General features: G+C 39.9%; 1 protein-coding gene across 6 annotated transcripts in view; it reads left to right on the top strand.

Moving 5' to 3' along the window:
• The window catches only part of PPP1R12B (protein phosphatase 1 regulatory subunit 12B), a 218280-nt gene that overhangs the window by 64643 nt on the left and 127998 nt on the right, over positions 1-25639 (top strand). For 2 of the 6 annotated variants that reach the window (XM_042976400.1, XM_042976394.1), the window contains exons 4-13: positions 4886-5045; positions 6324-6468; positions 7518-7592; positions 10220-10299; positions 10953-11092; positions 16834-16946; positions 19627-19830; positions 20896-20978; positions 22196-22321; positions 25024-25206. In XM_042976400.1, the coding sequence (XP_042832334.1) occupies positions 4886-5045; positions 6324-6468; positions 7518-7592; positions 10220-10299; positions 10953-11092; positions 16834-16946; positions 19627-19830; positions 20896-20978; positions 22196-22321; positions 25024-25206 (1309 nt within the window). Of the gene's footprint in view, positions 1-4885; positions 5046-6323; positions 6469-7517; positions 7593-10219; positions 10300-10952; positions 11093-16833; positions 16947-19626; positions 19831-20895; positions 20979-22195; positions 22322-22858; positions 22900-25023; positions 25207-25639 lie in introns of those variants that run through there. The other 4 variants (XM_042976401.1, XM_042976395.1, XM_042976396.1 and 1 more) reach the window with 3 other exon arrangements.

The following is a 25639-nucleotide window of genomic DNA, read 5'->3' on the forward strand; positions in this document are numbered from 1 at the left end:
TCTCTCTCTCTCAAAAAAATAAAAATTTTAAAAAATTTAAAAATATCTTAAAACAAACAGAAATGGAAATACAACATGTTAAAACATGTTTTACATGCAACAAAAGCTTTTCTTAGAGGGAAGTTTATAGTGACAAATGCTTACATTAGGAGAAAAGAAATAATCTTAAATATACAACTCACCTTTACATCTCAGAGAACTAGAAAAAGGAAGAAACCAAGCCCAAAGTTAGCAGAAGGAAGGAAATAACAAAGAGCAGAGCAGAAATAAGTGAAACAGGGACCAGAAAAAAACAATAGAAAAGATCAATGAAACTAAGAGCTGTTTTTTTGAAGAGATAAATAAAATTGACAAACCTTTAGCTAGACTAAGAAAAAAAGACTGAAATAAATAAAATCAAATGAAAGAAGAGGTATTACAACTGATACCACAGAAGTGCAAAACATCATAAGAGGCTACTGTGAACAACTATGCCAACAAATTGGATAACCTAGAAGAAATGGATAAATTCCTAGAAATATACAACCTACCAAGACTGAATCGGGAAAAAATAGAAAATCTGAACACATCGATAACAAGGAGATTGAGTCAATAATCAAACAACAAGAAAATCTCAAAACCATGTGGTTTCTCTGGTGAATTCTACCAAACATTTAAATAAGAATACATACCAAGCTTTCTCAAACTCTTTCAAAAAAATTGAAGAGGAGGGAACATTCTCAAATTCATTTTATGAGGACAGCTTTATCATTATATCAAAGCCAGATAAGGACAGTACAAGAAAGGGAAACTATAGGCCAATATCCCTGATGAATATAGATGCAGAAATTCTCAACAGAATATTAGTAAACCAAATTCAACAGCACAAGAAAGCTAATACACTATTAGCAAGTGGGACTTACGTCTGAAATTCAAGGATGATTCAATATACATAAATATGATATAGAACAATAGAATGAAAGGTAAAAATTGCATGATCATTTCAACAGATGCAGAAAAAGCATTTGACAAAAGACAACAACGTTTTATGATAAAAATTTGAACAAATAGGATATAGAAAGAATGTACTTCAACATTATAAAGTCCATATATGGGGGCACCTGGGTGGCTCAGTCGGTTAAATGTCTGACTCTTGATTTTGACTCAGGTCGCGATCTCGACTCAGGTCACGATCTTGCAGTTTGTGGGATCAAGCCCCACAATGGGCTCTGCGCTGACAGCATGGAACCTGCTTGAGATCCTCTCTGTCCCTCTCTGCTCTTCCCCTGCACATGCACGCATGCTCTCTTCTCTCAAAATAAATAAATAAACTTTAAAAAATGGGCAGAGGATCAAAATCCTCGAGGAGAAAGCAGGTCTCTTTGACCTTGGCCGCAGCAACTTCTTATTCAACACGTCTCTGGAGGCAAAGGAAACAAAAACAAAAATGAACTACTCGGACCCCATCAAAATAAAAAGCTTCTGCAGAGCGAAGGGAACAGTCAGCAAAACTAAAAGGCAACTGACAGAGTGGAAGAAAGTATTTGCAAACGACATATCAGATAAAGGGTTAGGATCCAAAATTTATAAAGAACTTATCAAACTCAACACCCAAAAACAAATAATCCAGTGAAGAAATGGGCAAAAGACATGAATAGATACTTCTCCAAAAAAGACATCCAGATAGCCAACCGACACATGATAAAATGCTCAATATCACTTACCATCAGGGAAATACAAATCAAAACCACAATGAGATACCACCTCACACCTGTCAGAATGGCTAACATTAATAACTCAGGCAACAACAGATGTTGGCGAGGATGCAGAGAAAGAGGATCTCTTTTGAACCGCTGGTGGGAATGCAAACTGGGTGCAGCTACTCTGGAAAACAATTAAAATTAAAAATAGAAAAATTAAAAATTAAAAATAGAACTACCTTACGACCCAGCAATTGCACTACTAGGTATTTATCCAAGTGATACAGGTGTGCTGTTTTGAAGGGACACATGCACCCCAATGTTTATAGCAGCACTATCAACAATAGCCAAAGTATGGAAAGAGCCCAAATGTCTATTGATGGATGAATGGATAAAGAAAATGAGGTGTATGTGTATACACACACACACACACACACACACACACACACACACACACACAATGGAGTATTACTTGGCAATCAGAAAGAATGAAATCCTGCCATTTGCAACTACGTGGATGGAATTAAAGGGTATTATGCTAAGCGAAATTAGTCAGAGAAAGACAAATATCATATGACTTGACTCATATGAGGGCTTTAAGATACAAAACAGATGAACATAAGGGAAGGGAAGCAAAAATCCTATAAAAACAGGGAGGGGGACAAAACATAAGAGGATCTTAAATATGGAGAACAAACAGAGGGTTACTGGAGGGGTTGTGGGAGGGGGGATGGGCTAAATGGGTAAGGGGCATTAAGGAATCTACTCCTGAAATCATCGTTTTACTATATGCTAACTAATTTGGATGTAAGTTAAAACAATAAATTAAATAAAATTTTTAAAAATGGGCAGAGGAACTGGATAGACATTTTTTTCAAAGAAGACATACAAATAGCCAGCAGGTTATGAGAAAATGTTCAATATCACTAATCATCAGGGAAATGCAAATCAAAACCACTGTGAGATATCACCTTACACCTGTTTGAATGGCTATCATCAAAAAGACAGGAAATAGTGTTGGTGAGGCTGTGGAGGAAAGGGAACTCTTGTACACGTTTGGTGTGAATGTATATTAGTACAGTCACTATGGAAAACTGTATGGAATTTCCTCAAAAAATTAAAAATAGTACTGCCATATGATCCAGCAGTTCCACTTCATGGTATATATCCAAAGGAAATAAAAGTAAGATCTTAAAGAGAAACCTGTACTCCCATTTTCAATGCATCATTATTCACAATAGCCAAGATATGGAAGGAACCTAAGTGTCATTCTATGGATGAATGGATAAAGATATTTAATATATATATACATATATATATATATACACATATATATGTATACATGTATATATATGTATATATGTATATACGTATATGTATGTATACATATATACACACACGTATGTATGTGTATATATATAACATATATATGTATGTATATAATGTACATATATATATATAACGTACATATATATGTGTATATATATGTGTGTGTGTGTATAATGGAATATTATTCAGCCATGAGAAAGGAGGAAATACTGCTCTGTACAACATGGATAGGCCTTATGCTAAGTGAAATAAGGGCGTTATGCTAAGTGAAATAAGTCAGACAAAGAAAGAAACAAATATTGTATGATATCATAGAAATGGAGAGTGGAATAGTGGTGTCCGGGGGGCTGGGGGCGGGGATGAATGGGGAGATATTGGTCAAAGAAAGGGTACAGACTTCCGGTTGTAAAATAAGTTCTGGGGATCTAATGTACAGCATGGTAACTATAATTAACAATACTCTATTATGAACTTGAAAGTTGCTAGGCGATCTTAAATGTTCCCAGCACAAAAAGAACTGGTAATTTTGGGAGGTGATGTGGTTGTTAACTAACTTTATTGTAGTGATCATTTTGCAGTATGTCAGTGTCAAATCAACATGTTGTAAAAATTAACTTACATAGTATTATATATCTATCGTATCTCAGTGACACTGGGAAAAAAAGAAATAAAATAAATTGCTTACCCTTTCACCCTATCTGTCCCCCCAAATCAGACAGATAATCCTTGGATAGTTCACAGGTTCTCATTTAGGAAGTGAGTTGGAAGAGAGTAGACCAAACACAGAGAAAGCCTGCTTGTGGGTATAAAACTCTTTGGATGGGTATGTTTGTATTTGGGACATGTAATTATCTTATATAAGGGGGAATGCCCCACCCTTGTCCCTTTTCACTGGCACAGATGTTGGAGAGTTGGTGGCTAAAAGAAGGAACTTTTGGGAGTTCCTCCATAATGTTTTAAAGTGAAACAAAAGCTAAATTCCCTTGGAAGTTTAACTACACGTGACCTACTCAGCTACTCTAGATTCTATAGCTTCAGGTCAGTATATTTCCCTTCATATGGAATTGAACATTAGAGGTAGATTATTTTTTTAAAGTATATCATACCTGAAACCAAGATTTTTTAAAAAAATATTTATTTTGGGGGGAGTGTAAGTGGGGGAGAAGCAGAGAGAGGGGACAGAGGATCCAAAGTGGGCTCTGGACTGACAGGCTGACAGCAGGTAGCCCGATTGGGGCTTGAACTTACAGACCTTGAGATCATGACCTGAGCCAAAGTCGGACGCTCAACCGACTGCCATCCAGATGCCCCATGAAACCAAGATTTTTGGTTACCAGTCTTATGGTGTAGTAAGTGGAAAAGAGCAACAGACAGAGACCTAGGATATCAGAGTTCTAGTGGCAGCTCTGATGTATTTTGTGGCCTTGAGCAAAGGCACCTCACCTTTCTATGCTTATTGCCTCATCTGTTAAATAGTGATAGTAATTTGTTATATTTACCTCAAAGGATTATTGGCCAACTAAAACGGTATAACATGTAGAAGGTCTTTGAAGTGTACAGCATTGTGCAAATATTATAATACAAAACTAGTGTTCTTTTGGTCTTTATGTTCTTAAAATTGAAAACAAGTTTAAGCACGTTCCTTTAATGGAACTGCCATCACATAGTATTTAAAATGATGATTTAACCCTGGCAAAACTACTACTATGTGTATAAATGCCATTGCTCTTCTAAATAAGGAGTAAACTTGATGAATACCCAACTTGGTGACTAAACTGTTATTTGTGGTTTTATTTATGATGTGTTTAGAACCTAAGGAAAATATCCTGTCAGATTTAAATGGACCTACAGTAATGCTGGCTATCTGGTTTCTGCAGGAGTTGATCTAGAGCAGTCAAGAAAAGAAGAAGAACAACAGATGTTACAGGATGCCCGCCAGTGGCTCAACAGTGGGAAAATAGAAGATGTAAGGCAGCCTCGTTCAGGGGCCACAGCCCTCCATGTGGCGGCTGCCAAGGGCTACTCTGAGGTCCTCAGGTATGGTGCATTTACATCAATCAGGAACTTGGTAGACTGGGAGAAAATGAGCTGGGTTTTGGAAGCAGGGGGTGAATTCGATTTTCAACCATGATGCATTTCTTTCTTTGTTGTTTTCCTCTCTGATCATGCAGTCTTTTCTTATGTTTTGCTGATATGAATCCATAGATGGTCTCCCACCCTCCTACTATCACTTTAGCTTCTCACTGACGTGCATGATATAAAACAGAGTTGAGGTAGACTGGCCTAAGAGATGACCTTACATGACCCCTCTGGTTTATCACTACTTTCCCTGCAATCTTCACCTTTGGTGTCATGTAATACAGGACAGAATCATTTCTGTCAGGTCATTTTGGTCCTTTTTGGACACAGATCATTTCTTCGGCTCTTTAGATGAACTTTACAGATACTGAGTGTGCAGTGTCCAGCTAGACTAGGAGAGTTTAACTTACATGAGGGATTTAGTTTCTACTCGTCTGCCTGTTCCATTTTTCCTTACATCCACACATGCTGAATGTAGCTCTTGGTGCTTACTGTTGACAGGCTTTCCCAAATCGTGGGTAGCTAATAGCACTGTCTGTGTAGTCGTGGCCAGACTCTTCCAGTGCTTCCTATTCCACCCACCGTGGGGTTTCCCTGGCCTGGTTGACGTTCTCCGGAGTTCTTTGTGTCTGGAGGCCCGTGATAAAGGGAACCTCATTCAGGCCAGTGCAGCTTGGGACCTCAGGAGTCCTACCTTTCTTCCTCCTTGCACACAGATTATAGCTTTGTAGTTAGCACGAAGTCCCTGCAGATACTTTGCAGGGTTGGAAGTGTGCCAGCCTACAGTAAAACTTACAGGGTCCTGGAAAGGCCAACTAGAAAGGTAGTAAGTAAAGCGCCCTGAAGAGAATGGAGTTCTCACTTTACATGTTTCTTCCTTCCTGCACTAGAAGTGGAAAACACACCTTGTAACAGAATTATGTGGTTTGGCTAATATAATTAGGCTTTGGTTAATCTCAAAGGTATACACCTTTCTAAACGTTTGCATCCATGGTGCAACATGGGTGTGCCTAGGAAGTGCAATAGGACCTTTAAGAGAGGGTTGATAACTGTTCTCTATGATTGGTTTTCAGTGTAGTAACTATGAAACCTGAGCTCTGCCTTAGAGGACAGAAATAATCACAAGACCCCAGGGGTTCAGGGCCAAAATCTGAAATATCAATTAGGTGATAGTTTATGTGGCAGAAAACTATAATATAGAGGGTATAAATATCTTGTTTGGGGTTTTCTTCTTAGACTTTTAATCCAGGCTGGCTATGAACTCAATGTTCAGGATTATGATGGCTGGACTCCCCTTCATGCTGCTGCGCACTGGGGTGTGAAGGAGGCTTGCTCTATCCTGGCGGAAGCACTCTGTGATATGGATATCAGGAACAAACTGGTTAGTATGCCCGACCTTCTAAAAGGGCAGTGAGATTGGTGGCTGGGTCTCTAGAACAAAAACTTAAAGTCTCAGTTAAATGGCCAGGCTCACTGTCCAGGGAAACATATGTCACAGGCAGCTATGGCTCTGCTCCCCACATCCTCCTCCCTCCCCCCTGCCTCATTATCAACACAGAGAGGTTTGCTATGTTAAATAAAACTCTACTGACCTAGCATTCTGATTCTATTTATGTTGAAGGCCCTAAAATAAACAGGAAAAAAAGATATTTGTCCTTGGCAAAAATGAGCATTGGAAGTCCTAAGGCTATTGTTTGTGGTGAAGTATGAAAGGTGTTATTTTGCTTCATTTTTAATTCAAAGACTTTTAATAGCTGAGCTCTACTCATCCAGTCACTGAAAAAACATTATAATGACAAAGATCCTTGTCTCTGGCTGAAAATAGTGCTGTTGAGCCTCATGTCAAGCAACTTTAGAAGCCTTGGAACTCCTATCCCAACAATACTGATTTTCTAGGAATCCAGAGACATGGCTTTTTATTTAGTAAATGTTCTTACCTGCCTCACATCTCTCCCGAACCCAGCTTTCTCTCAGATTGTGGGTTAGCGTCCTAAATTGTGCTGACATTTCCTAAAAAAATACCCTTCTCTCACTTCAAGGGAGATGACATGTGCCCTGAACCTCCTTCTGAGGCTTGTAAAAGCCCCTTATTGAATTTATCAGAGCAATTAAGACCATTTTAGAACAGGTACAAGGAGAAACTTCAATTGATTATTTGCCAAAAGGCAATAAAGCATTAGACATGATGTGATGCTTTCCTCAATACTGTTTTACAAACTATAAAAACTTTTATTTAAAGGACTTGCTGTTCCTTGTTTTGTTTCTTCCTCTGTGCTAGTTGAAGGCATTGTTATAATGCAGAATAGATTTTAGGGAAGCAGCTATCAATTGGAACAAAGGCATAAAGTGAGTATTAAATAGTTTTCCCATAAAGTCACGTGATCGCTATTTCTGTTTTCTGTTGATCATGGTACCCCTTTTCTCTGCCAGGGCCAAACACCATTTGATGTGGCTGATGAGGGTCTTGTGGAGCACTTGGAGATGCTCCAGAAGAAGCAGAATGTGGTGAGTCTTCAGTTAATGCTTTAAAGCTTTTGTAACAGTGTAACAATGGGGGCGCCTGGGTGGTTAAGTGTCCAACTCTTGATTTCAGCCCAGGTCATGATCTCGTGGTTTTTGGGTTCGAGCCCCAAGTCGGGCTCTGTGCTGACAATGTGGAGCCTGCTTGGGATTCTCTCTCCCCCTCTCCCAGCCCCTCTCCCACTGGCGCTTGCTCACTCGCTCCCTCTCTCTCTCTCTGAAAAATAAATAAATAAACATGTATTTCTAAAGCTTTTATAACAATGCAGTCCACTGCAGATATCTCAATCACTTGTTTTAGTTGTCTACTGAGAGCTGAAATGGACATATCTGCATTTCAGAGATGATCATTATTCCCTTCAGGGACTAGCAATAGTCTGTTAGAAGATATTCCAAAAACCATTGTTGTTAAAGTTTACTCATCATAAGATAGCCTTCAAGCACCTGAAAGTCAAAAATGACAAGAACAGGGGCACCTGGGTGGCTCAGTTGGTTAAGCATCTGACTTCAGCTCAGGTCATGATCTCATGATTCATGAGTTCGAGCCCCACATCAGGCTCTGTGCTGTTAGTGCAGAACCCACTTTGGACCTTCTGTCCCCCTTTCTTTCTGCACCCTCCACCCCTGCTCCTGTTTTTCCCCCCTCTCTCTCAAAAATAAACAAACATTAAGAAAATAAAATAAAATCTATTTTTAAAAAGATGACAAAAACAATAAGCTAATAATTACCCTTGAGTTCTAGAAAGTGAATGTGGTATGTTCAAATCAGTTTTTTCCAAATAGGGAGTACCAGGGTAGAGGACATCTCATTAACTTTTTTCTCCCCTATTGACTGGAAGGACATCTTTATTTAAAGTAAATTCACTATAGAAAGGAATATATTTCTTTCTGAAAAAAGCAAACAAGGCCACAAAACTAAAACTGCCTTTTGGCATTGGACAGTACTTGGTCAATGACTCATACTTATTCAGCATTCATCAGATATCCAGAATTCAATCCACTTCTCCCTTCTCATTCTAAATCTTTTATTGTTTGGCTGCACGTACCATTCTGTTGCTTAGTGCTACATAGGAGACCGGTACCCACATATAGACTGTGGAATGAGAAAACCCACCCAATATAAAGACAAACTGTAAATAATTTACATTTTCTACCCATAAGTGGGATGAGTGATTTGGGCAAGGAGAATAAAAATCAGTTATTGATGATCAGGGTTGATGTTTGAACAGAGTGGGACAGAAAAAAATCACTAGCTTTCCTTCGCATGATTGTGGCTCAGGGCATGTGAACTCAAGTTTAGCACCAATAAGAGAAACGTAGAGCAGCTCTGAAAGAAAGAACTCTATATAGTTCACTGATGGGACAGACCAGCCATGTCTCACCTCACCCATGTTCACCACACCTGCACCGGTAGAGTGAAAATCCTCGTTACCTCAAGGCTTAGTTGGAAAATTGCATATGTACAGCTCAGACAAACACAACTTCCAGTTCATTTTGTTTTCTTTAGTGAGCAACTGGAATCGAAACTAAAACTTAGGACTTTGCAGACACAGCATTGGTGCTGTTGTTTAGCAGCAGCAACCTTCCTAAGATGTATACTTTGCATAGTTTGCTGGTGGTGTTTTTTTTTTAAGTCCATTTATTTATTTTGAGAGAGTAAGAGAGCATGAGCAGGGGAGAGGCAGAGAGAGAGAGAGAAAGAATCCCAAACAAGCTCTGTGCTGTCAGTGCAGACCCTGACTTGGGGCTTGATCTCTGAGATCATGACCTGAGCCAAAACCAAGAGTTGGATGCTCAACCAAATGAGCCACCCGGTGCCCCTGGTTTTTGTGGTTTTTTTTAAACTTTTTATTCTGAAATAATTTTTAGACTCACATAGAAGTTGCCAAAATAATATAGAGAGTTTCTGTGTACCCTTTACCCAGCATGGTTTGGTTTTTGAACGTAAATAATGTTTTCACTGAATAACATTTCTATGTTGGGAATGGTGCTTATCTTTGCTCCATGCCTAACTTTGGGGTCCAGGGATATAAACACTTTTTGTGCAGAGCATGTATCTAAGGACCAGATGATTTATTCTAAGGGCTTATTTCCCCGTTAGTACTATTGCCGACCTAATTCAGTATGTGGTCATAAAGAATTCTTCCAGAGTTCCTTCCTTTTTTTTTTTTTTTTCCCTAGTCTACTAGAAGCCAGGCTTTCTTTCTTTTTTTTTTGTTTTAAGTTTATTTATTTTTTTTTATTAATCTCTATACCCAACGTGGGGCTCGAAGTCATGACCCCCAGATCAAGAGTCACATGCTCTTCCGACTGAGCCAGCCAGGTGCCCCTAGAAGCCAGGCTTTTTTTGAAGATTGGGTTTGGATATTTCATATGGGCAGTTTTATTGAACCTCTAACCCCATGCTTTTTCTCCTACCTTGGATGAAGATTGCTCTCTGTCATTGTCTTCTAAAGAGACCCAACTGATGTGTTTCTCTTTTTCTCAGTTCTTTCTTTTTGGTTTTGGTCCTGTCTTCTTCAGAATGACAGTACCATTTTGAGTTCTCATTGTTGCTAATTTTTACCAGTAGTTAACTTCCCTCCTTTTCTCTCTGTTTTCTCAATTTCAAGCTTCGAAGTGAAAAAGAGACACGGAATAAGCTCATTGAGTCAGACCTGAACAGCAAGTTGCAGAGTGGACTCTTTAAGAAGTAAGACATTCGGAGCTTGTGAAATGTGATGAGCTCTGCTGTGTGTGGGTGCTATGTGTATGTGACATACTTAGCTTGAGAATTTATATAGTAAAGAAACTGTGTTTGAATCTTTGAGGGGCAAGGAGGTGGCACTGAGATATGGGGAAACACTGAGGATGGATGAATGTGTTTTACATTTAAAAATTAATCGAGACTGTGTGCAACATTTCCCCCCCTGGCTTAGGGGTTCCTAGTCCTCATTGCATCCCTAACTATATGTTCTGTGAACTCAGGGACCATGTGTGTTTTGTTCACCACCATTCCAGGGCCTGGCATGATTTCTGGCATGTAATAAGCACTCAGTAAACATTTATTAAATGGCTTTTAAAACATATTTGCTTGCTTCGTCACCATCAAGATTCATAGCCTTCCTTTTTCCTGTGTGTTGAACAGGTGAAATCTGCTTAAGTCATACTCTGAAGTTAAATACTAAACCTTAGTCTGCAAAAACCCAAAGATCCAAAAAAATGTAGACTTGAGAAGGATTTGATGTATTTCTATTACCCCTTCTACACAGAGGTTTATAGACTTGTTCTCTTTATGCTTGATTATCAGTGAACTTGAATAGTTTGCCATTCTGAATTGCACTCAAATCATCTTCTTTAATTTAGCAAAGAGAAGATGCTCTATGAAGAAGAGATACCCAAGTCCCAAGAAATGGAGGAAGAAAGCAAAGAGTCCAGCAGCTCCAGCTCAGAGGAGGAGGAAGGTGAAGATGAAGCTTCTGAGTCAGAAACCGAGAAGGAGGCAGGTAATGCGAAGATCCTGTTTCCATAATGCAAGGAGATCACTGCTTATCACAGCTAGGAGACCTCAGAGGGCTCCAAAAAGAGCTTTAAGTTTAGTTTTCAAAGATAAGATATCCAATTTTGAGTAAAAGCTCGGTTGTAAAAGCTGTGAGCTATGTTAGAAATATGTGTACGAATTTCTATGTAGCCATATGATAAGGTGCCCAAAAAATTCTTGAGTATGTAAAGGAACCATCTGTCTGACCTCGGGTTGGTGGGATTGAGAGACCAGATTCCAAACCTCACTATGCTAAGAGACTGAGGAGATGAGGTCTTGCAGAGGCACATTTGGTCAAGTCTCTTTAACCAACTGGTGAAAATTTGCATTTAGTTTTCAGGTTCATCTGATTCCCTAAACAGAATCCCAAGATCTTATTTTTCCTTCTGATTATGTGAAGCTCCTTCAATTCCTGAGCTGGGGATTCAAGAAGGAACAAAATCATATTTACCTTTATGACTCTTACTATACATGCTTCCTGTGGTACTTCTTGAGTTTATCATATGGCAAGACAGGACCCCCAACAGTGAGAGGGAGCTGCTAAACATGGTCAGATCAGCATGCTATAAAATCACCCATAGGTTTTGAGGTACAGTCAGGCAAACGCTGAGGAGATAAATACTGGGTTTTACTCAATAGAGGTTCAAAAGCAACACAATAGCTCTCATGGATCATTGGAAGTTCATGATAACTAAGATTTTACCGTACTTGTGTCCTGAGCTCACTGGCTTGTATTGGTAGTATTAGTATTAGCTCATCGAATGTCACCGAAGGCAATTAGAGACCATTGACTGTGCAGAGAAGATAAGCACTAGCTAAGTTGGTAGCATGGGAGATGACCTTTTACTCATGGAGCCTTGAATTTCTGTTATTAAGTAGGCATAGCCTACTCTGGAAATGCTGGTGTAGTACCCATCAACATTTGTAAGTACTCATCTTTTTTATGTTTTTACTGTTTTTTGAGTACTTACATGTCTTAGGCTTCAGGTATTACTATCTGGTCTTGCTCTGTGCTAGATCACTTTGTTGGCTACCAAACTATTAGAAGAATGGGAGGGAGCTACCTGAACTACTATCATTGTTTTGTGGTATGTACCCATGCCTCAGGTCTCTGGTGCCCTGCAGCCCATCTCTACTTTGCTTGTTGGAGTCAAACACCCACAGCACCCTTTGGCAGAGGTGATGCTACACCCCTGTCCAGAAACTGTCTACAATCACCTTCCTCACCCATGGCTTTGCCTGTGGAGTGATCCCAAACCCCGTCGCCTGACCTTTAAGATCTTTCATAATCCGTCTCCAGCCCACCTTTCCAGTGCTTTCCAGGGCCTAGGCAGCATCATCAACTAGCCACGCTGGATTATTTGGTTTCCCCAAACATGCCCTGAGCTTTCCTATCCCTGGACATTTATTTGTGTCTTCGAATTCATTTCTGGCCGTCAAGTGCTTATTGAGTGATTTCTGTGAGAAACCATGGGATTTACCACACTGAAGAAGCCTTTCTTTAGTTTTCCTATACAAGAAGCTGAAAAGGAACGGACCACTTCACTGTTCTCCCACCCCATGATAATCGCTCCCCTGTATGTATCCCTCTAACACTTTTTACTTATCTGTGTTTTAGCACTCCTCATCTCGGCTGGGAACTCTAGTTTATCATTTACTCGTAACTAGGTCTCTGTGAGATGCCAGGCACAGGACAAGCATTCACATTCATTAAATGCTTTTGTTGAACACATCTAGGAGATACAGGGGAATAGGAAGGCAGATACATGAATCAAATACATGCCACATGACAGAGATAAGTGTAGTCAGTGGTATTCACTAGTAAGAAAGATTGTATTTAGGCGCCTGGGTGGCTCAGTGGGTTAAGGGTCTGATTTCGGCTCAGGTCATGATCTCACGGTTTGTGAGTTCGAGCCCCACATCAGGCTCTCTGCTGTCAGCGCAAAGCCCGCTTTGAATCCTCTGTCTCCCTCTCTCTCTCTGCCCCTTCTCCTCCTGCTCCTGTTCTTTCTCCTTCTCCCTCAAAAATAAATAAACATTTCAATTAAAAAAAGAAAGATTGTACTTAGTTTGGGGGATTATAACGACACTTTACATTTGTGTAGTGCTTTTTTACTCTGCAATGCACTTACAACCACATATTTTGAGATACATATCATCATCACTGTATTATCATGGGAAATTGACCCTGTAGGAGGTTAGGCAGATTGGGTCTCATACCTGGCAAGTGGCTTGTCTAAGATCCTAACTTTGGTCTGGGACTCCTCAGAGTAGCAGGGGCAGAATGAAATATAGAAATTATTTGCCTAAAATGAGAAAGAATGAAATCATGCAGCAATGTGGATGGAACTGGAAGGTGTTATGCTGAGTGAAATAAGTCAGTCAGAGAAAGACAGATATCATATGTTTTCACTCATATGTGGATCTTGAGAAACTGAACAGAAGACCATGGGGGAAGGGAAGGGGGAAAATAGTTACAAACAGAGAGGGAGGGAGGCAAACCACAAGAGACTCTTAAATACAGAAAACAAACTGAGGGTAGATGGGGTTTAGGGGAGAGGAGAAAATGTGTGATGGGCATTGAGGAGGGCACTTGTTGGGATGAGTACCAGGTGTTGTATGCAAGCCAATTTGACAATAAGGTATATTCATAAAAAAAAAAAAAAAGAAAAGAAATTATCTGCCTAAAAAGTGACAGCTAAAGCTGTGGAAAAGATGGGATTTCCCACGGGAGAGATTGTAGGGAAAAGATGTTACAAAAAAGAATGGTGTGTTTAGGAAGTAAAGGAGGCAAAGAAGGTATGGTCAGAAAGGTTGAGGAAAACCAGAGTATGTATTTCTGCATCAGAAAAGCCAGGGTAAGAGTGGGAAGGGAGAGATCAAGAAAGAGACAGCAATTAGGGAGTCACCGGTAATCTGAGCAGTTTCAGGAGCCTGACGTAGGCAGAAGCCAGATGGTTGCAGCAAGCCACTGTGCTCATTTCTGCCATTTGAAGTTTTACTCATGTCTCAAAGCCCAGCTCAAATCAACTTCCTTTATGAAGTCTTATCATCACAGATACAAGTGTTTCTTCCCTCCTCTGACTGGTAGCTATTCGTTTGAATCTCTTTTTTATTACTTACACTAAGAGTGTTATTTCCATTTATTTCTTTCTCATCTCCTCTGTTCTTCCCCTACCGACCAGTTTCAGAAGCACTGAAATGTATTGTGTATCTTGTTTATCTTTCTGTCTTCCATAAAGCCTGGCACAGGGCCTTCCTTCTACATGCTGGGGTGCTCAATAAATATATATATGTTGGAAGAATTTGGGGAACTGGATTATGTCTAAACCTTTCCAAATGATGCCTGACACATTATGTATGTACTGAACAGGTATTTGTTGAATGCATTTATCCTGGATTTGGTTTTGCATTTATCCTGTTTTTAAAGGTCCATAGATACAACCTCATAAAATGACAGTTTTCATATGTCTTACATACAAATGTATTTGTAAAGAATACTAATTCCATTTTGAGGTGAATGTAAGCTGTTTGATTTGGATTTCTATTTTCCTCTTTTATTTATTTGGCTTAAACATTTGGTATGTTAGTTATCTATTGCTGAATAACAAGCCATCCCCAAATTTAGTGGTGCTTAAAACAACCATTTTTATGGACCCAATTCTAGGAGTTGGCAATTTGGGAAGGGCTTCACTAGGATGGCTTTTCTCTCCTCCATGTAGTAATACTGGACTTAGTTATGTGTTGGTGGTCAGTTGGTAAGTCAGCTAGGGGATGGCTGGTCCTGGATAGCCTTGCTCACCTTTCTGGTGTTTGGTTAGGATGTTTGAAGCAAGTGTTTCTCTTATCATCAGGGAGACTAGCCACTGCTTCTTCATACGTCAGTTGGATTCCACAAGTAGCAAGAGCAAGACTCAGTGTACAAGCACTTTCCAAGCCTCTGCTTATGTCACATTTGCTAATGTCCCAGTGGCCATAGAAAGTCACATTGCCAAGCCCAGAGTCAATTTGAGAGGTCACTACACAGGGTTATAGATTCATTGGGAGTTTCTTACTGTAATGGTCTGTTGCATTTGGCTAGGAAGGTATATATCCTGGGGATAGAGATTCTCAGGTAATACTTAAAGAATGCCTTGAATATTCACAATGACCACAAAAAAAATGATAGCATTAATAACTAGGGACTCATTATGGCCAGACATTGAGCTGTGCAGTTTAAACACATCGTCTCTAGCCTTTTTTTTTTAATGTTTATTTATTTTTGAGAGACAGAGCATGAGTGGGAGGAGGGGCAGAGAGAGAGGGAGACACAGAATCCGAAGCAGGCTCCAGGCTGTCAGCACAAAGCCCGATGTGGGGCTCGAACTCACGAGCCGCGAGATCATGATGTGAGCTGAAGTCAGACGCTCAACAGACTGAGCCACCCAGCCACTCCTTGTCTCTAGTCTTTATAGCAACTTATTGGCAAGAATCAAATCCCTGATTAGCCAGTGAGGAAAATAGAGGTTCAGATATGTTAAGTAATTTGCCCAATGTCACACAGCTGGGATGTGACTTAAAATTGTCACATAATTCGGGGTTCCTGGGTGGCTCGATTGGTTAAGCATCTGACTTTGGCTCAGGTCATGATCTCCCAGTTCATGGGTTCGAGCCCCGCGTCAGGCTTTGTGCTGACAGCTCAGAGCCTGGAGCCTGCTTCGGATTCTGTGTCTCCCTCTCTCTCTGCCCCTCCCCCATTCTGTCTCTGTCTCTCAAAAATAAATAAAAGTTAAAAAGAAAATTTAAAAATTGTCACATAATTCATAGGTGGGTTACTCTGGGACTCTGTTTCCAGAGTACATAGATCAGAAGGCCCCAGCACACCTACTAGGTGCAGGCTCTGTACTGGTTATCTGATATATAACAGTGAATGAGACAGACAAGATTTCCACTTGATGGCCCTATAAGACGAAGTATTCCTGTTTATTAAGAGGCTTCACCTCCTATAGTTCTATGGTTTACCTTATAATATCTTCTGTAATCCTTTCTCCCTTTATTTCCTATTGTAATCCCAAGAATATTCTTTACTTTAATTAGGCCTGCTTAAATTAGTCTTGCTTAGACTTAAATTTACTGACCAACAGATGTATTTTGATTTCAGAGTCATTACTCATAGCATTTCTTTCTCCTGCCAATTGGTGTTTGTCTTCCAGCTTTCTCTATGGCATCTTTCCTTGTTGTTTCCTCCCTCAGAGGATTTACTCTGAACTCATAAAGCCCTGTTTAATCTGACTCAACCAATTTAGCACCTAACTTATATATGAGCTTGTGTTGTTGCTATTATTATTATGCATCTTATCCCGTTTCTTGATTGTAATTACCTAGAAAGCAAGATCTTATCTGGTTTTTCCTGCCCAACTTCCCAAAACAGAGTAGATTCTTAGTATGTACATACTGATGAGTTTTATGTATGATACACAATATGGAGAAAGTTTTCAGTTATATATCAAGGAATTAGAGCCTACCAAGAAAGGAATACCATTGAGTTTATTTCCTTTTGGCAGTAGTTGCTGGAGATTTCATTTTCGTTTGAGTCCAAGCATTACATAGCCCTAATAATCTGTTTGGATAATAGGTAAACCTTTTCTGTTAGCAGAAAAGTGCATACATATACACAGATAAGATTTTCATACTTGCACTTCTTGCTTCTCTTGTCTTAAATAATAGATAAAAAACCAGAAACCATTGACAACCATTCCAACTCTGAAAGCAAGAGTATTATTACGGAACAGATACCAGCACCAGCTCAGAATACCTTCTCTGCCTCTTCAGCCAGGAGAGTGAGTATTTTGGAATTAATTTGAATATTATATTTCCCCTACTATCCTAACATACAGTTTGAAAGGCCTTAGAGATACATTCTTACAAGATAATTCAGATAGATTCTTGGCTGTCTTAGTCCGCTTAGTTTGCTATAACAAAATACCACCAACCGGGTGCCTTTAAACAATAGAAATCTATTTCTCACAATTCTGGAGTCTAGGATGTTCAAGATCACGGTGCTAGCAGACTCAGTTCCTAGTAAGGACTCTCTTCCTAGTTTGCGGACAGACTCCTTGTCTCCAAATATAGTCACGTTGGGGATTAGGGCTTCAGGATATGGAATTGGAGGGTGGGCACATATAATTGCATTTATAACATTGCTCACAAAAACCACAAATCCATCACCAAACAAATTTGGCTACAATGTGTTTAGATAACATAGGATATAGTAATCTGGACCAAAGACATTTTGTCAATTGCCTATTTTCTTCATATCTAAGGCTAAGGTAAATATATGTAAATCTCAGACTAGACTAGGAAAATACTTAGCATTTGGTATTAATTGACTTGAGGACTTCTATCCTTTCTTACTTCTTGTTTAAAATTTTACTTTAACAAGTAAAGTCTTTATGATGAGTGGTGAGCAGAGGTAGAAAGAACTTGTTGAAATACCAGAGACATCTCCTCCTTCTACTCGGCCCAGGTCTCTGAAATGCTTCTAATCAGTGAGACAGAGTTGAATAATGACTCTGCTTTACAAAGTAAACAGTTAGTTTTGAGGTTAAGAATTGATCTGAGTTCTTGGGAAGAAAGCTGATGAAAAAACTCTGGTTTTATAGATACTAACTTACTGATCTTCTTAGTACCTCATGAATTGAAAAGACAGGATTGTGATATCATTGTGGAGATGAGGAAACAAAGGTCTGGTTACTTATTATTCCTGAGAGCATCGTTGTGAATCCGTAGAGATGTTTCAGATAGAACACAGCCCTCACTCATCATCCGGTCATTTAGCTGTACCTCGCATACTCCCACTGCTTCTAGGTGTGACTAGACTTCTTATTTTTCTAAAAAGAAAATTACTAAATTGGGGCACCTGGGTGGCTCAGTTGGTCGAGCGTCCAACTTTGGCTCGGGTCATGACCTCATGGTTTGTGAGTTTGAGCCCCGCATCGGGCTTGTTTCTGTCAGCGCAGAGCCCACTTCGGATCCTCTGTCCATTTCTCTCTTTGCCCTTCCCTCCCTCTCTCCCTCTGTCTCTGTCTCTGTCTCTCTCTCTCAAAAATAAACATTTAAAAAATAAATAAAATAAAAATACTAAGTAAAAAAAAATACATGAGCACCTGGCTGGCTCAGTCGGTGGAGCATGTGACTCATGACTTCAAGGTCATGTGTTCAAGCCCCACATTGGGTATAGAGCCTACTTAAATACACACACACACACACACACACACACACACACACACACACACAGAGGGAGAAGGAGAGGGAGAGAGAGACACAGATTTATTCCACTTGGCTAAAATAATGCTGGGAAAAACATTTTTCCTCCCAGAATCAGGGTGACTTGTAAAGAGTTGACATGATTGAGCCTCTAAAGTTGGAAGGAATACATAAATACGTACATTCAGGTGACTAATTAAAAAGAGAAAATCTGAGTGTGAGCTGGAGGTGAGTGATTTAATGGTTCCATTGCATTTTCGCTACTCCAGGCAGTAAAGGTGGCCTGATACCTGGAGAAAGACCACAGCCATCTTGCGGAGGGGTCCCCCAATCCCAGGAAAGGACTACTTTCCTGCTCTAAAGACCAGTTGTTCCCCGACTGGTCTTTGGGCCAACACTAAGTCTGTGCTGTTTTCTGTGGTTTATGGTAAAATGAGGTAATTAAAGACGCTGTAAGCTTTCCAGAAAGCTTTCTTTTCTGATGTTAAAATGTTTTTCTTTTTTTAATGAAATGATGGTGATGGAAATGGTAATGATGTTTTTGAAAGATGTTCTCCTGGCAATAATCTAAAAGATGGCAACTCTGTGACTTCTACCGTTTTTTTTTCTTTTTTAATTTGGCTGCTCAGTGAAATCTGAAACACATGGCCAAGATCAAATAAACTATTTTCTTGAAATAAACAATTAGAATTTGAGTGGAGTGGCTTATAGTATTTTTATTAGTATTCACTTAATTTCCCACGGTCTTATCACAATACCTTAAATCATATTTATACGTTGGCTCCTCTGTGTTTTCCAGTCTCCACACATTATAAGAAGGAATTAAGCCCATTAACACCATTTTATAGATGAGCATGTTGAGACCTAGAAAAGTAAAATGTCCTGTATTCAGTTACCCAGTGAATCAAGCAAGAGTAGAGGCTTTTACTAGAATGTGGATCTCCTGGTGTTCTAGGTCAGCATTCATTGCTAAGAGAGCAAATAGTGTTTAATTTCTCAGAGAGCAACTCTGTCTGTGTTACAAATCTAAGGCTATTTCTGGCTCGGGGAGAAAGGGAGCCTTGAGAGGTTATTAGCCTCTGCTAGGTGAGGAAGGCGACACTGGCCGAAAGCCTGCCATGTATTTGTCCTCCTTGAACTGCCTTATATTGCCTCACTGAACTTAGTTAAGTGTGGGGAAAGGCAAATAGACTGAAAAGAATCATCAAGACCTTTTTCCCCCTTCTTTTCTTTTCTTTGCTTCTTCCCTCATAGTTCTCCTCGAGCCTTTTTAACAAGCCGGAAGAACCCAAAGATGAATCTCCTTCTTCGTGGAGACTGGGACTCAGAAAAACTGGCAGCCACAACATGCTGAGTGAGGTGGCCAATTCCAGGGAAGCTCTAAGGGACCGAGGCTCTTCTGTCTACCGGTCATCATCAAGCCCTCGGATTTCTGCTCTGCTGGACAACAAAGATAAGGTGCCGTTTAGGCGGGGTATGGGAGAACTCCAGGGCAGTTCCCTTCTGTGAAAATTCAGTCGTAGGAACACATGAAAGTGTTTTCTGGTCCCTAATTTGATTCTGGAAGTACAGAGTCTTTAGAAGGAGATGGCACGATGGTAGTTTAATCCAGTGGCTATTTTTTTGCCATTACCCAGCCAATAAAAGGAAAAAATGCTTTACCTTTTGGCATACCTTATGTTCATTCTTCCTTACCCTCCTTACCTAGGGTAAAAAAAATTAGAAACATAAAAACTTGGGTATGGCCTAAAAGGCTCCCTTAAGCCAATACCAGTGATATATTCTTTCAGTGTTCAAAAGCAAAGTTCTTTAGCTGGGCTTTCAATCCTAATGAAGCTCAGGCAAATTAGCACTTAAAGAAAAATGTTTAAATGTCTCATTCTTTTCATTACTAGATATATGATCAGGCTAACTTCACAAACAGCTCATCTACATAATCATCCACCATCAGTGCATTTTTATTTCGTACCTTTTGGTTCCAGATTTTCTAGGGCTCACTTGATGCTCTTCTCTGGGGTCAGGTCTTCTTGTAATCCGAGTCCCTTTGCTCGATATTGTGTTTCTGGAGACTCCTCCAGGGGGTGAGGCGTATTGGTTGGGTTAATTCCGCAACATATTTGTTGTATGTGAAGCTGCGTTTCCACGAGAAGATAGACTGGGGAAGAAATAAGACTTATTTCATCAAGAACTTGAGAGGGGAGCTTTCTGTCTGTGGCTTTTCAAAGGCTCTGTCTCTCTTGGCAAGGCTGCTGCTGTGTGTAATTTGTGCTGCTGTTTTCCTTATTTGATCATCCTGGCTTTTCCCACGAGAATTATTTCCCTACATATTGGTTTTTAATGGAGGAAAAGTAGGAATTAGCCCTTGAAAGCTAACCTTTTGTAATACCACTCAAACCAGAATTGGTATTGGATATAGAAATAAGATTATATATGTATATTAAGCTCTGCTTTTTACCCAAAATGTTACACTGAATCAGTATTGTATTGTACCTCCTCTGTGCTTTACTTGTTTTGATTTTACAGGAGAGAGAAAACAAGAGCTATTTTAGTTCACTAGCACCCCGGAGGCTCAGCAACACAAGTGACGTCGAAGAAAAGGAGAACAGGTAATCCTGATACAGGCCCAAAGATGGTCCTCTTGAACTTTGCTAGGCATGGTGATGTCTTGGCCATCACTCTGCTGCTGTCTTTCCACAGGTGCCCTTAGCACATCATGAATTGTTTTTCCCTTCTGCTTAGCACACCTCCCAGCCTTTACTCACTTGCCTTGCCAGTTCTCCGCCCTTCAGGCTCTCACTTCAGCTTAGGTATTATTGTCTTTAGGAAGTCTTCCCTGACCCTGCCGAGGGTGAATTCATTCTGGTACACCAGCAGGCTCTGGAAAGGTAGGGTTATGTCTGTCTAGTTTCTCAAGGACCCCCTAGCACCTGGCACATGACCTGTTCCATAGTAAACACCAGAAATATTGTTATTTAATTAGTGATCAACTTCTAATTTGTACGTAGATAAGATTTCAAGTCTTCCTCATCAGTTAAAATGAATGTGAGGATTTGGAAGTACCGCTGCCTCTCGGAGCAGAGCCTGACCTAGAACCTTGCATTTCGAGGTGGGGTCCTCCCCACCAGCAGCACTGATGCCACCTGGAAGCACGTTAGTAATGCAGAATCTCAGGTCCCACCTCAGACCTGCTGAATCAGAATCTGCATTTTAACAAAATTCTCTGGGTGATTCACATGCACATTAAAGTTTGAGAAGAACTATTCTGGAGAGCTTTGTGAAAGATGGAGACCCACAGCTTTTGTAGCCACAGCCCCGAGGGAACAATTATGGATTAGAAATCCTACTGTAGTCCTTTCCTGGATGGCTTATTATTTGTAACACTAAATAGGCTTCCAGCAATTTCTTCCGTTTCCTCTTCTGTGGTAGTTACCTCTTTCTCTGTGACAGACTTTATCTTCCCCACCATCCTCTTCTCTGCTTACTTATGAACAACCTATTGCTTTGTAAAACCCTTTAAAGGAGAGACAAAAGTGACTTCTCATTACAAAAGAGTTGGGAGATCTTTGACATAAGGATTTGGTACCTATTGAAATTAGTTAGCTTTGAAGTTGATAAAAGAAAGCAGACAGTAATACTAGACTCCTCCTCTATCCATAAAGAAAACAGGTATATAAAACAGAGGATTACTTGAAAATGTATCTATTTCCTCAGCCGTGTTACATTTTCCCTCTCTGGCTCTTCTCTCCCAGCTTGCACTGTATCGGGGACAAAACTGGTGGTAGGAATCAGTGTTCTGTTTTGTTTTTCTTTTGTGCCTCTACAGAGAATCAGCTGTCAATCTAGTGAGGAGTGGGTCCTATACTCGGCAGCTGTGGAGAGATGAAGCGAAGGGAAAGGAAACTCCGCAGACAGCTGTTCCATCCACCTATGTATCAACCTACTTGAAAAGGTACCAGGCTCCCAGGGGTGGGAGATGATTTTTCTTCACTCTGGCCATGGGTATATGGGTCATAATTGCATGTCGTTTTATATCCAATTAGCACCACAAAAATGAATCAAAAAATGGATTACTTTTAGATTTCTTGGGAGTAACGCCTTGACTAATTTTAAATTAACATTAATTTATTTTCCTAACTGAGTTAAGGTAAGCTAATTCCAAATTCTTACCGCAGACAGATCTGAATTTATGCTCTCTCCTCTCAGTCCTATTAAAATCTTCAACTGGAAAGTGACTTCTAGTAATCTCTGAGTAGGACTGAATTTAAATCACTTTTGTCCTGTAGCTAGCTTTCCTTTTTCTAAAACTCGAGTAGTTCTCATCTCAAGTTACATTTTCGTGGGGAGGAAGGGAGGGACCCTGTAGGGTGGTGAGGGGGGAGGGTAATGGGGACAGTTTTGTATTGCATTAAAGAAGTTTCATTAATTGAAGCCTGTTAATTTAGGGACTTGAGTCTTTTTTTTTTTTTATGACTTTAATGGCCCTCAGATCCATCAAGATGAGAAACTCGCAAGTTTGGTGCAGAGAAGGTACTTGGGTTTCCTTCCCTTTTCTCATCTATATTGTCTTTTCTGCAATTATTTCTTTGCCGTGTACCAGCCAGCAAGCCAAGCACCTTTGCCAGAGCCATTAAGCTATAAGATATACTTAATTAGTATATTAATTTGAACTTTGCTACTGATGTGGAAGAATCTGATTCTCATTGCTTACTTTGAATTCTTTCTTCACTTTCATTTACTCAGCCCCTCCAACTGCCTCTTCATGCCATGGGCTTCATCTTTAGGTTTTATAGATGATTGGTTGGCTGCCCTAGAAACGGCCTTTTGTTATAAACTATGTATTTGGGTTCAAAACTTATTCCCACTTGATCAAAAGAATCTTATCAACTAGTTAATATAAGAACATGGGAACTGGTGACCTATAAAACAAACAGCCACTGTTGCCTTTTAATGGTCTTTAAGTTCTGCAGACACATCCTGTAAGAAAAGGCTCAACTTTGAAGGTACACAAGTATAGTTCAGTGATCTCACTGAAGCTTTATTCTATATACAAACTCAGTGTTGTTGGCTCAATGAAACTGTCACCTCTTTGTCTTCAAGGCTACGGCCTTAATCCATCTAGATACATTATTACTCCTCATAGTTGCATCCAAGACCAAGAAAACTTTTCGAAGAAAACGATGTTCTAGATCTAGGAAAGAGAAAAAGCTGCCTTTTAATTTCCTAACACGTAGTTACACTGTGGTAGGGTAGAGTTGTTCTTTTTCATGATCCAAATCATTAACAAATGGATTGAATGAGTAGCATCTGGTTAGATGTAGTTTGGCATAATTATGGTAAACAGAAGAGAAAGGGACTGCCTCTGTTTAGGGTGGAAAGCATGCTTAATAATGTGAGTGCTTTTTGAAAAAAGATCTACAACTTGCTTCATGTTTTGGATTTCCAAACCTCTATCACGCTTTAAGCATTTTTTAAAATTTATTTATTTTGAGAGAGAGAGAAAGAGAATGCATGTGTGGGTGAGTGGGAGAGGGGCAGAGAGAGGGAGAGAGAATCCCAAGCAGGCTCTGCACTGTCAGCATGGAACGCAATGCAGGGCTCAGTCCCACAAACCATGAGATCATGATGAGATCATGACCTGAGCCAAAATCGAGAGTTGGACATTCAACCCAGTGAGCCACCCAGGTGCCCCATAAGCATTTTTTGATTGTATAAAATCTCATTTTATGATCTTTTCAAAAGGGAAGAATCATATGCTATCACTAATTTAAGAAGAAAGCACAAGAAGATATTTGGCAGCCTTGGGCTGTGCTGGACCTCAGCATACTTTCCATTTTCTAGTTCACCTCTTGTCCTTAGGCAGAAATTCCTTTCCTATGTCCCTGTAAAATGCATCGTTACCAAAGAAGACTTCATAGCTTATTTTGCCCACCCCCTGTAGTGTGTCATTACTGTAGTAGTCAAGGAGTTTTTGTTTTTTTTTTTTTAATTCTAACCCAAATCATTTTTTTTTTTACTTCAGTTGAGGTGGTTCCTACTTATCTTCATTTGAAACAAGAAAAAGTTGCCTTCTATTGCCCATGCAATATTACTTTCTAGACTTCAGCCTTGGAATCCTCCCAAAGATGTGTTTGTTTGAGGCTAAATAACCACGGTTCTCAGAGATACGTTTTCCCCCCACAGAGCTTTTTATTCCTTTCCACTCTTTAATTTTAAATTTCTACTCCGAAACCTCTCCAAATTCTTGGTCTTACTTTAGCTTCTGCGGGGCTACTTCTGTATCAGGTAGACATTTGGGGTTGCATGATTTTTTGCCTTGGGGTTTGTCGGGAATTACTTTTTCTAATACGATTATTCTATTTCCTAATATTTCTTTTTCTTAGCCTGTATTCTATTCCAATATACTACTCTTCTGCTCTCTCTTATTGCATATTATCTCTCCTCCCCATTCCTTCACTCTTTTGGATGATTGACAGATGCCTGCTTGCTGCCAGTGACCCAGCTCTAGCTGGAGTTGGTCACTCCACTTCCCAGTTGCCATACCCTCTCTTTGGTCTACATTCCTTTTAATGCACAATCTGGGGGGAAGGTGGTGCTGGGAAATGGTGGGTGAGCAGCACGTCCTGAAGAAAGTGACTGTGTACTGTTTTGCAGTGCTTCATTTGGTAGAAGTAGTGACCCCACAAGTCCCTACATTTCAGCCAATCGCAATTCATCTCCTGCTACCTCACCCATTACCATTGGTTCATCTACCTCTCGGGGCAGCAAGTGGCAACCTGCCTCTTCTTGCCCTGCACCAATCAGTGCAAACACTACTGCATCTGTACACCATGGCAGGTAAGGCTTCTTGGAGCCATTTGAGTTACAGTCATCAAAACTAACGCCTCTGGATACACGTATGAGATTTGAACCAAAGAGACTTTGTCACTGTGGAAGCAAGTGTGAATTCCTGTGAAAATGTCTATAATTTAACAGGGATGCTTTTGTTTTGACTTGTATTAGCCAGTCAACAGTTGCTCATTGAATAATCATAGGGTACATATCTTTGTACTGGGTGTTTAGGCATCAACTTAAAATGACTGCTTTCGTGTGGTTACAATGTAAGGGTCATCCTATTATGGTAAAGCACAGACTAAAAATATCCTCATACTTCACTGACATTAATTTTCCTATAATCGTGCATAGGAATCTCTTCTATTTACTTTGTTTTTGGAGGATGGTATACCAACCCAAATCAGAAGGAAAGCTAACTCATGTTCCAAAAGCTTCC

The sequence above is a fragment of the Panthera tigris genome, chromosome F3 (assembly GCF_018350195.1).
Source record: "Panthera tigris isolate Pti1 chromosome F3, P.tigris_Pti1_mat1.1, whole genome shotgun sequence".
Classification (NCBI taxonomy): Eukaryota; Metazoa; Chordata; class Mammalia; order Carnivora; family Felidae; genus Panthera; species Panthera tigris.